The sequence below is a fragment of the Sinohyriopsis cumingii genome, chromosome 13 (assembly GCF_028554795.1).
Source record: "Sinohyriopsis cumingii isolate HCF-2022 chromosome 13, ASM2855479v2, whole genome shotgun sequence".
Taxonomy (NCBI): Eukaryota; Metazoa; Mollusca; class Bivalvia; order Unionida; family Unionidae; genus Sinohyriopsis; species Sinohyriopsis cumingii.
Genome location: NC_142973.1, coordinates 27,354,807 through 27,367,871, shown reverse-complemented (window position 1 = coordinate 27,367,871; position 13,065 = coordinate 27,354,807). Strand labels below are relative to the sequence as shown.

Sequence of the window (13,065 nt, the reverse complement as noted above, 5' to 3'; positions counted from 1 at the left end):
CTTCTTTTTCACTTTGAGACTTTGTATGATGTCTAGTTGATCCTAATGAAAATGGTGGCAATCTGACATTCCTAATGAAAATGGTGGCAATCTGACATTCATTATGGCCTCCATTTCAGCTAGCTTGAGAATTTTACTGCAGCTCCTCCTGAATGGGAAGTCGTATCAACACGGGGTTTCACCAGAAGACTTCTTATGATGTCTAGTTTGTCCAAAATGAAATTGGTTCCGCTATGGCACCCAACATGGTCACCAAAATGGTCAGCTTAAAAATTCTTCAAAATAGCTACTCTTCCTGTTTGGATGGTCATATCAGCATCAAGGTTTCACTGAAAGATTTCTTATGATGTCAAGCTATTACTAAATGAAAATTGGTGCCAGTCTAATGTCCAATATAGCCAGCAGAGCAGCCATCTTGGAAATCTTGTTATATCTTTCCTGATAAGAGAGTTGTGTCAGCCTAGAGTTTTCACCGGAAGACTTACGGTGTCCTAAATGGCCCTAAGTGAAAATGGTTCTGCTTGGACAGAGAACTTAATTGCAACAGTGGCAGTCTTGAATATCTTCTTACAGTACTTCTGAATGGATCTTCTTACAGCACTTCTGAATGGAGGTCATATCAACATGCAGTTTTCTCTAAGGGACTTTTTATAACATCTAGTTGGTCCTAAATGAAAATTCAGCCAGTCTGAAAACCAATATGGGCACCACTATAGCCATCTTAAAAATCTTGTTATTGCTACTCCTCCTGAAAGGAAAGTCATATTGAAAGGGGGGTTTTCACCAGAAGACTTGTTAGGAGGTCTTCTTGGTTCTAGATGAAAATGATGCTGCCTTATGGCCATCTTCCAGATTTTTGTATTGCCACTCCACTTGAATGGATTGTCATATCAACATGGGATGTACAGAGAAAGACTTATTACGATGTTGAATTGATCCGAAACGAAAATGGTGCCAATCTGACATCCAGTATGGCCACCACAGCAACCATTTTTCACATTTTGTTATTACTACCCCCAGAAGAAGCAACGGTCATATTAGGTTCTAGTTCAAAATGGTATCAGTGCTGATCTGAAATCCAATATGGCCACCACAGCTGCCATCTTCAGAATTGTATAGGTACTTCTTGATGGAAAGTCATATCAGAAGACTTCTTATGATGTCTAGTTTCAACTAATGAAAATGGTGCTGATCTGACTTTCCATGTGGACACCATGGCAGCTAACTTAAAATCTTTTTATTGCTACACCTTCTAAATGAAGTCTTAGTGACATGGGTTTTCACCAGAAGACAAATTATGATACCTGATTTATCCAATCTGACCTCCAATATGGCTGCCACAAAAAACATTGAAAATTCATGTCTTTAATTTAATGGATAGTCATATCTACATGGGAGTTTTCACCAAAATGTTTTTTAATGCAGTCAGGTTTATCCCAAAAAGAAAATGGTGCCATTCATACATCCAATATGGCTGATACAGTGGCTAATATGAAAATCTTATCAGAGATGATTTCAGCGTTTAGCAGTTAAGAAGAAATGGTCTTATCTTCACTTCCTAGAAATTCTTTTTGGACAGTACATTGTCAGTCCCTTCAGCGGACTCAGTGTTATCAAACATTGTGGATTTGTCTAAAGATTGTGAATGAGTATGAGTGTCTGTATTCTAATAAATTATCACTAAAGGATGTGTCATTGGCGGAGCTATCTTCAGGATGAAGGTCACAGCTCTAAGTCTTGTTTTGTTCCACACTTACACTTCCTCTATAACTTTTGAAGGTTTTGCATCCTACAGTATGGGGATACTAACTTCAGGGTCATTGTCAAGGTTTGGTATTTTAAGTTTTCAACTGCCATTTCCCTTCAGCCATATATTTTTAACTATTTAAAATTAAGGAATGAGACTTGGTATGCTGATATATCATTACCACAGTGTGTATTGCATGCCATCATTATAGGTCATATCTGAAGGTCATGGTCAAGGGTAAGTATTGTATGTTTTCATGACACTTTCTCTTCTGCTTCATAATTTCACAGCTGTATGAGGTTAAGGGACAAAATATGGTATGCTTATACATTATCAGTAGATGGTGTGTTGCATATCATGATGGCTGTTATGTCTTGCAAGTTAAGTTTACTGATCAGTATTTTAAGTTTTCTGGCTTTACCTTCCACACTTTGATTATACAGTAAAGCTTGTCTTGAGAGACTGCCTTTCTGCCATCAAAAACCAGTCTCTTAAGACAGGTGGTCTCTCATAACTTGTTTGTACAAAAAGACAGTTTTCAAGGTTGAATTTCAGCACTATTCAAGATGGAGATAACCACAATCACTGCACATATATTCTATTCTTTATTCATTGTTTTTGTTAAAATATTTTATTTATTCATCTGAAAAACAAAATTATATAGCATTAAAAATATACTTATATCATTAAACATGAATTACATTCATATTTAAAGAAACTGCGTGCATGTATTAGCATATGAAAGTTGATTCTGGTTCTCTTCATGTCCTTATAACACCCTGAATTTGTTTTACTGACATTTGAACTGCTATTTTACAAGTTGGCCACTCTTTTTCACTTCTTTCAATTACAATAAATCATTTATAGGTGATAAAATTTGTATCTTTTTAGTTTTAGGTTCTACCATTGTTATTAAGGTACTAGGTGTTGCCGTTATCATTGCTTAATTGTAATAGTGTAATGATGGTTTTGATCAGGTTTTGGGGAAATATGGAAATATATGCATGTGCATTGTAGATGAATCAGTGAATTGAATAAAAGACAGTTATTGCATCCAGAAACAGAATCATTTATTCAAAGAAAGAGCCAGTGGCTTAATTTGCAGATGACTTAGAGGAATTACTTCTATAAACAAAGTGCATAATCAGCTTCACCAACTTGAGCAGATGAAAGCATGGTATATGGGCTGTAATCACTATAACATTGGGGGGGGGAGCTACAATCACACTATCAATCAAATCAGGGAAACTATTTTTTCCTGCTAGTTTAATAAACAAAGACCTTATTCACTTCCAGGCAATACAGATTAACTCCAAAGACAAGCAATATATGCGACCACTAACTTTAGCACTACAATGGCAGTTCATGACATGTACTTTAGCCTGATTTACAGTCTATAAGAAATGTCACTATATGCTTGACCTACCAAATTTACAAACCAGTAGCCAGACTCCTTTTTTTTTTTAAAACATTTTTTTCTCTTTTTTGTTGTTGTTTATCAGAACAGTCAAGTCAGTGGTGTTTGTCTCTATTCTCACAGTATGGTCATTCATATTGCTGGAACAATCTGCATGTACTTTAATCTGGTTTTACTGTATTGCATTTATACTGTAAAAAAAACCCCATACAATATGTTGCAGAAATTCAGACTACTCCAATGGCCTCTTGGTTAGAGCATCTGCATTGGATGCCAGAGGTCGCATGTTCGAGCTCCCGCCAAGTCATATCAGAGACCTATAAAAATGGTACTAGCAGCTGCCTTGCTTGGCGCTCAACATTCAGAGGTTAGTGTTTGGACTGGTCGGCCTGGTGTCAAAATAATGTGACTGGGAGGTACACCATGCTACATGTCTTTGGCATGATGCCCCAGTGCTCAACGTCACTATAAACTGTCACACTGCAGACATTGTAGCAATGTGACTGAAAATTGTTAAAGCTACATTAAAAATTCCAATCACAAACACATACACAAATGGTTAAAGCAAAAATATTAAAGCACATTTTTTTAAAACATTTTTTTTCTCGCTTAAAATCTAATTGTTAAATAATTCATTCAGCTATGGTGTGATACATTATTTTTACTTAAGTCCTAATATCATTTGATATTTGTATGCTTCAAGTTTGCAAAAACTTTTTTTTTGAGATTAGAATCAGACTTTCTGTTGATACACATAATTGACTTTGTTTGAACGAAGTAAAGATAGAATAGAATTCGATTTTTGTACATAAGTAGTGCATGGAAGTCACAAATAAAACACACAAAGAGTCATATTCCGAAGATAACAGACCTTTTTGACCATTCTGACCTTAAATGTCATCAGTCTTCTTTTTGCTTAGTGCACAAAAAATAAAGCTTTTGTATTTTATAAGATACATATAAAGATTAGAAAATTTCAGTATTAACTATTTTTTCCATCTAACCATCAATTTTGTATACATCATGTTCTGGCTCTTTATGAGAAAATGTTGAGTATTTTATTGATCTTACTAAACCTGCATGTTATATTCTATTTGTTTTATTGGTTGACTCATATTTATGATAGAAATCTCTGTAAAATTAGTACAGCCATTTATTTCTGTCTTTGAATTGGTATGAAAACATATTTTCACTATTTTCTTTCCAATCAGGCTGACATCAAACCACAGACTGATGGTTGCAATGGGTTGAAATACAATCTTACTGCAGATATTATTGAATCCATATTCCGAACATATCCAATGGGTGAGTTAAACAAATTATAGTCAGACTTTTAGAACAAAAGATAAAATCACTTGAATATTACTGGACAGAGTTCAGATGGTTTTCTCATTCCAAGTATAGAACATGTTTTGTCTGCAGTCATGGAACACTCAAACAGGCAAAAACTTGAACATTTTGGTTCCACTGCCAGCTGTTCTGTAGATTTCTAGAAATTAGGATATATTGGGATTGTTCAATCTCATTTAGACATAAGGTTATACACTGTCAGATTCAATTGTGCCCACTATTTAGTCTTTCTTATCTCTGCCAATGTCCCAACCAGGGTATTAAGTTATACATTTTGAGCTATAGTGCACACGTTACAGGAGGCAGCAGTTCCAGTATTGTCCTACTACACCAACACTGACAGTGTATGAAAAACAGTCTTGTTTTTAGAATTTTTGTTACTTTTTTCTCTGCTAAAATTGGGCTAAGTACATAAAAATTTACTTGCCTAATAATGATTTTTAATTGCCTGGGCTAACTTGTCATCCCTTCATTATGACACACTTAATTTGCATTACTTGAAGCTGATGCCTGCGGTTAATATAAATATAATCTTTAATCCAGATCTCCACACATTAACCCTTTACCTCATGTTGCCTGCCAATGAATTAAAGCTCATTTATACATGACTCTACAGTGTATAATGTGCTAAAAATAGAACAGTATGCAACCAGTTGAAAATATCCCATTGTAAGGAAATTTGCAGCTTTGATATATGTGCATATTTGGAAGCTTTCAAAGTCGGTATCATGTTGTTTCTTTCTATAAAGTGCAAGTCCGAGATTAATGTACTTTAGATTGTTGCTTGATGTTGAGCTTCAAGATCAGTGATCATTATCATTGATTTGTAAACTATTTTAGCTTGTTTTGTTGTGTATTGTTTGTTAAACAAAATTGAACTATACTGGTCATAATAAATAATGTGACTAAAAACCGGTTGTCTGCAAAAGTGACTGATAAAGTGTTACTACCTTAATCTTTGATGCAACTGATAACCAGTTTGAGGGGTTGTGGTCATTGCTATGTATATTTGATTTAATTTAATTGTTTGTAAGTTTTAAAATCTTTTTTTTTTAATTTCGTTACATGTCAAAGTAATGTAATTTTGTTTACTAGGAATTTGATATTTTCCAGAAAATTCAGTTTGACCTGAATCTTTTCATAAACTCCTAATAATAGAAACACTGTTTCTATATTTTTGACCTAGTTCTCAACCTTGATTCAGAAATCACCGAGACAAGTAAACCAACTTTCTATTTTCATTTTATTCTTGGAGTAAAATGATTGGTTTTTATCTGTGACTTTAGATTGCAAACAGCTTTATTTCACAATTCTGGATTTTCCGAAATTGCACATTAGATTTATTAGTGATGTTTAGATAGATATTTCACAGTTTGGGCTTAAAAACACTTGATGTCAAGGTGTTCGTTTTGTTGTGACCAGTTTGGAATTATATTTTAATTTTTATTCAAATTATTTGGATTCTAAAAGATTAATTCTTTATCCTGGAAATATTTCACTGCTCATACTAAATTCTTGGACAAAGACATTTCCTTAAATTTTAATCATAACTGCACACAATGGACTATTATTGTTTGTGAATCAACAAAGAACTGTAGACACAACAACACAATACTGACTACAGTATATGTCATCGCCTTCCAGTTTGGATTTTTCATCAGGACTCAAATTCAAATTTCATTAGAACATTTCATTACTAGGACTTCTAAAATTTAATTTGGGGATTATTCTTGGGCTATTTTTGGATTTGATTCTTAAAACTGTAAGATGTTATGTTTTCATTTTTACTGTATTTTTCCAGGGAAATAAATTATTTGTTAAATTTTTAAAAGCTTTTTGTTTTTACTCTTTCTTTTGTTACTGTTTATTAGAGCCGAAACACATAACATAAGTTCATAAAGGTAATCCATACACTAAACATGATTCTACCACTATCCCCAAGCAGTGTTCCAGTAAAAGGGTTAAAAATAGATTCTTGCATGAGTCATCTCCCCTTTTTTTCAGTGACTATATACAATAGTATTATAGATATAATTTGTTTATAACTAGACACTTCTGACTTCATATTATCATTATAGCCTCTGATACTATGATTTCCCTTGTGTCAAAATGGGAAAATGAAAGAAAAAAACCTTAACTCAGCTCTCCTGAACCGCTCTGGTGGCCTAGTGGTTAGAGAGTCCACCTCGGATGTGAGAGGTCATGTGTTCGAACCCTGGTGAGTCATACCAAAGACTTACAAAAATGGTGCTAACAGTTGCCATGCTTGACGCTTAGCATTAAGAGGTTAGTATTAGGACTGGTCGGTCTGGTGTCAGGATAATGTGACTGGGTGGGACATCATGCTACATGTCTGCGGCATTATGCCCCAGTGCTAGACATCACTGTAAACTGCCACACTGCATACATCATAGTGATATGACTGAAAAACTGTTAAAGCTACGTTAAAATCCAAATCTCACACACGCACAGCTCTGCTGATGAACAACAAAGTATCAACGTGGTTATTAGAAAGTTGAAATCTATTTTAAACCTTTGCTCTTTGTAAGTACAATTAATGAAGGTCATGTTGTTTTTAAACTAGAATGTAATAATTATCATTTAAACCTATTGACTCAAACTACTGAGCTGTCAAACTGTTGTACATGGTCATGTGGATTTTTACTGAGTAACTAAATAAGTAAATTCCTGCTGAAATGTCTTTTTTTTTAATCTAAGCAAGAATGTATGTAATTAGTTTAGTTATTAACCTATTATTGTGCATTTCTTATTTTTGGGGTGTTATAGTTTGGTTTTATGGTCCAACTTTGTCATAATTAACATAAATGAACCAAAAGCTTCAGAAATATAATTGCTTAAAAGTCAAATGAGCTAGCATTGCTGCAAAACTCAAAGCGAACACATTGAGAATATTTGCAATGGCACTAGAATTAATATGAAAGGTTAAAAATAAACAGGAATAATTGTGATTTACAATCTTTGAAACCAAAATCTCTTCCTCCTCCATTTTGGAGTAGATTAAGAGGTTCCCAGCAGTGCTCTCTAACTGATCCCACCCATTTTGTGCTTGCTACATGTATATCTTCTGTAATGTGACCTTTGACTTTTGTTGCTATTCTGCTTCAGAGTCCTCAGTTGGGTCATGTTATGTGAAATTTGGGCTATCTATTTTTGCCTCCCTCTAGGACATGTGGATTGTCTTAAGCTCTGTGTCCAGTGTTTTATGCCAAGTTGTGGCTGGTCATCCTCTGTTGCTTTTGCCTTGACGGTTCCAATCCTGGGCATGGCCAGAAATGTTGGGCTCATATCTCCACAGGGTATGTACAGTCCATCACCACTGGTGTTCCTTAAAATTGTGTCAGGTATGGGTTTCTGTTGTGTCCTCAGCCATAACACCTGGTTGGGATTTGGTCTAGCCATCTGGCATGCAGGTTCTATCAGAGACTTGTATTAATGAAGACCAGTTTATGGTTCAAGTTCTTTGTGTAACTACCCCAGTTACATATGCAATACCCCATAGAGCAACACTGATTTGACAGTGGAGTTGAACAGACTAAGCTTTGTTTTCAGGTGGATGTTATCATTCCTCCAGCCTGGCTTGAGAGTAGTAAAGGCATAGTGTGCCTTGGCAATCCTTGTCACGACATCCTCCTCTGTTCGTCCTGACTTGATTATGATGCTACCAAGGTACGCGAACTTGTCAGCATCCTCAGTGACTTGTCCGTCTTAGAGAATAGGTGCTTCCTGGTTTGCACTGTCTCACAGGCATTTTATGTTACCAACATTCAGCTCCAGGCCAGTATTGGAGGTAATCTATCTTTTAATTGTACATGCTGGAGTGTGTGTGACAGCAGTCTAATAGCAAAGTCTAGATCCTCAAGTTTTTTTTAGTTAAGGTCCATTGTTTTTCTCATGGTTAGTTCAGTTGCCATCTTCGTCAGCAAGCCATAGTGAGAAGATTATTTGTGAAAGTAAGCATCTTTGCCTGATGCCATTGTCAACAGAGGAAAGAGACAAGTCTCTGTTGTGATGAGTTGTCTTCTGTGGGATGCACATCAAGATTTTCCAGGTGTTGCTTCAATCCACCATATCATATACTTTCCTAAAGTCTACAAAACGTACATACAGGAGTGAATGTCATTCTAGGGACTGTTCAAAGATAATGCAAAGTGTTGCTATCTGATCAGTACACCAAATGAAGTTTCTGCTGCGTTGGTTTCTATAGTGTGGCTTTTTTATGTGGTGGGTATGCTAGCCCCACACACAACCCTCTTCTTTTCTTACCCATGCAACAAAGAAATCTTCCTAATTTGCTAACCTGACTTTTCTTATCTCAGTCTGGCTCTCATCCTGGTTGTCTCAGTCATTGTGTCCATGTGCTAGGAACTACTTTTATCAAGGGATGCAACCCTTGCTGTCTTCTGCTGTGCACAAATGAGTTGTTATAAAATTAAACACCAGTACATTAGCAAATTTATCAAAATATTATGGAGAGAAACAGATCAATTCTGAGGTCAATGAATTGACTGATCTTGCAATCATTGAAAGCAAAGGTTAATGTATGAACAAAAAAATGATGCAAGACACATTTTAAATAATTTAAATTTGTTTAGAGGGAAATGAATTTGAGAAAGATGTAAATGAATGAAATAATTAACTTATTACCCAGAATATAATGGTGTAATGAACAAGAGTCTTACAGAACTTTAAGATGTTAATTTTGTTATAAACCAACTTAAGGTCTCTCCAGTGTGGATAATATATAAAGCATTTTGAGGGAGAAAGGTAATGGGAGGAGGTGAATAACATAAACATCAAGCGTGGAGATACATCTTTAAAGCACGATTGTAAACTTAATCTAGAATTTTTTGAGTTTAACAAGAGATTGATGAAGAAAAGGACAAGGGAAGGCATGAGACACACAGGAAATGAAAAATTAGTTATTTATGCTAACCCCCTCTTTCCAGATGTATGTCCAGTAACTATCTATAATTGTTATAAGGACAAGTGTCCCAGTGATTTTTGCGACCCTGACCATCCATTTTGCCTTGCCCGTAATTCATGTGGATGCATCTTGACCTAAGGAACAATGGTTTTATGGGCTTCAGTTGGGGCAAGAAAGCTAAGTACCATAGTGAAATGAATGACTAAAAGCTAACTGGCCGAAGCAGGCTTTTAAAGGAATTACAAAATCAAGTCTGCAAAAATATTTATGCCAGAAACTAATAGAAAACAATGTTCCAGACACACAGGCTGTACCCATATATAGCTAGATTCTACTGAGATGATTATTTTTTTCTTCTTCATAAAACATTGTAAGACTGTGACCTATAGAATCAAATCTCTTTTGGGGTTTACACTGAGACAAGGAAATCCCATTCATGAGTTTATATTAGAGTCTTTCATGGAGAGGAATAATATAACCCCCTGACTGGGATTTCCTTGTCTCTGTGCAAACCCCAACATAGATTTGATTATTCTCACCTGGAATTGGGGCCGGTAATGGCAGAGTTTTTGTGAAGCACCTAAATGTTGTTGTGGGATTTTGTGCTCAGAAATGTATCTTTCATCTGTTACAATACATGTATGTTACATATTTTAGTAGGCGAGTCTTTGAATATTAAATGGCATTGTGTACAACTTAAAAAGAGCATTTGGTACTGTCTACTGCAGCTCAGTCAACAGCTAAGTTCCACCCAATGTAGTGGATGACTGCTATTACATAACTATATTGCTTTGACTTTCCATTTGGGGCAGTGCAACTTAATCCGTTCAGTACAAGCCATGACAAGGACCTCCATGATGACCACTATATATCTCACAGACAACAGCTTGGACAGATTGATTTCCACCATGGAAATGTGGATTTTCCATTGTCTCCAATGCATGTGATGTATTTGAAGGATAATATGGATTACCTTTATGATTCTCAGATACGACGTCACTCACTTTAGAAATACATTTTGTTGTCAAAAACCATCATTACTTTATAAAAAGAGATTGATATTAGTACAGGCTATAATTGGCAGTTTCCTTGCATTGTTATAATCTCAGTCATGCTTCTAGATAAGTTTCTAGTGATGATTGAGATTTTTTGGCTTATACTTTGCTTGTAGATCAAGCAACATGACAATACCACAGTTTGTGAACTTGCTAAAGTACAGTAATTATATCGTTTAGGGCCAATCCATTTTTCACCAAAAGTAGTGCTTGTACACAGTGAACAGACAGAAATAGTTTTAAAAACATAAAATAAACATCAGAAATATAGCTATGATTTTTAATTTATTAAAGACTTAATATATTAAGAAAACACAGAAACATTGTCATCAGTGTTCGTAAATGGCAGGCTAGGATTTGATACATTCCAGTTTACCTAGACCACTTCCAACCAACATTTTACTTGGGTGCATTGATAAACAATCCTCACAGTAAAGATATTCTCTTTTTCAAAGAAAATAGTTGAGAAAGTTTCTAATTTTCTCCCTGACAGAAAAGTAATTCTTTTTTAAAATCCAGATGTTTAAGTCCGTGATGATATTTTCATTATCAGCATGTACAACTGGGATCATTAAATGGATATTCAAAATCGTCGCTTTTTTTCTACTTAGGAACTATGGTATATTTGTCAGAGACCATACTTGTGCATCACATAGATATTTTCCAATAAGCACCTTTTGATATGAGTTACTTCCCTTTAAATGCCATTGCATGACCATTATGATGGTGGAAGATGGTTTTGGCAGTTGTTGCTTGAAATTGTGATAAAATCATCTCCTGCATGCAAATTAAGAGTATATTTTTTCATGATATTAAAATTGTTCCCAGTAGTGCAAATTAAAATTTTATTTGTGTTGGGTATGGAACAAATTTTCCCATTTTTCTTACCATTGATAAATAATCTTAACTGCAAATATGATAGAAAGCAGATATAAGGGAGAAAACTCTTGAGTTATGTGGAAGAGAATAATTCCATAGTTTATTTACATTCTCATATGATGTCACAATTATTGTTGGCATTGAGAAATAATGGTCTCGGAATGATAATGCCAAATAAATTCCTATCAGATTGTATTACCTTCTATATTAAAACCTCCATAGATCTGCAGTCATTAAATATAACACGTCAAAATTTAAGATGTACAGAATTATTACAAAATTATCAGTGTTTCAGCCCCTAAAAATACAATATGTATGCTAACCATTTTCATTACTTTTAATTGCAGTAAGAAAAAAACATGCAGAACAAGTGCCACATGAAATGACAGAGAGTGATTTCTGGACTAGATTCTTCCAGTCTCATTACTTCCATAGAGACAGAACAACATTAGGGAGTAAAGATATCTTTTCAGAATGTGCCAAGAAAGATGAAGAAGGTAAAATTCTTCTCAAGGGATTGTTTTTGTATTGGTAACAAATTCATTTCCTTCAACTTACAGAACGAATATTTAGAAAAAAATGTCAGGTTTTAGATATATTACCTAAATTTCTTGCATTGTAGTTTTATGCAATACTTTTTTGGTTGTTATTTAATTGTCATTTTGCATATAATATGGATATTTTTTGTGTATTTAGCTTTCTTTCAAAAGTCATAAAAATTCTGAATAATTTTAAAATTTACAATATTTTAAAAATTTGTTTTCAGATTTTCTAAAGTTTTGAAAAGCATTTCGAATATAAAATTGTATTCCATTACAAATAGTAAGAAATGCATAAATATTTTAATAATGTGTTAGGCTGAAAGCAATGCTTTGTGATATCATAAATTTCAGATATATTTAAGATACTACCCAGAATGTGAATTAATCAATATTTTCAAAAGTATCATGGTTTTATAGATATCAAGGAAGAAATGGACAAAAATGTCAACGACCCTTTGTTGGACTTGACCCGGTTAACAGACAGTACTCTAGATGAGGTAAGAACATTTCCAGGAGAGCCATCTCTGACCCTCTTATGCCTCATCTTTTGTTCATTATCCAGATGATTTAAAATTTAAACTTGCATAGCTTGATTTCATTTGTAATAAATGGACTTTACCATGGTTCTTTAAGATTGGTGTGTTGTTGTTTTTTTCTTCATTTTTATGAACTGTTATGTGTCCATTATATCCCCCATTTAAGATTGTTGCAAATGTAGTTTAGTTTGTTCCTGGACACTTTGTCCAATCAGTGTATAATGACCTCTCTGGGAACCAGATTATAGTGGTCATTTTAGACATAATGTTATTTCATACTATTTAGAGTCACATGGATACAGTTAGAGAAAAAGATTGACAGTATTATTGATCAATCAGTTGATTGATTGAAAGATAGGATGGTATGCTGGTAGTTAATTAACATGAAAGTGTTTGGGCATTGCGGTTATGATTGATAGGCATTCTCAGAGCATTCATTCAGTGTGCAAGCAGTCACAAGAAGCTGCCTAAATAAAAGTGAAATCATTCCCTCCCATTGGGAGGGGAGTATTCTAGTTACCTCTGGTCTTTGATTGGTTTCGTTATCCTTGTAACTCCTCAGAGAGAAAAGATGTTTGATACATGGGTTCAGCT

General features: G+C 34.6%; 1 protein-coding gene across 1 annotated transcript in view; it reads left to right on the top strand.

The window, feature by feature from the left end:
* LOC149785094 (general transcription factor IIH subunit 1-like) overlaps positions 1 to 13,065 on the top strand; it is a 64,126-nt gene that overhangs the window by 24,002 nt on the left and 27,059 nt on the right. Inside the window, exons 6-8 of the mRNA XM_089978846.1 lie at positions 4,376 to 4,469; positions 11,741 to 11,890; positions 12,353 to 12,432. Coding sequence (XP_089834972.1) covers positions 4,376 to 4,469; positions 11,741 to 11,890; positions 12,353 to 12,432 — 324 coding nt within the window. The remainder of the gene's footprint in view (positions 1 to 4,375; positions 4,470 to 11,740; positions 11,891 to 12,352; positions 12,433 to 13,065) is intronic.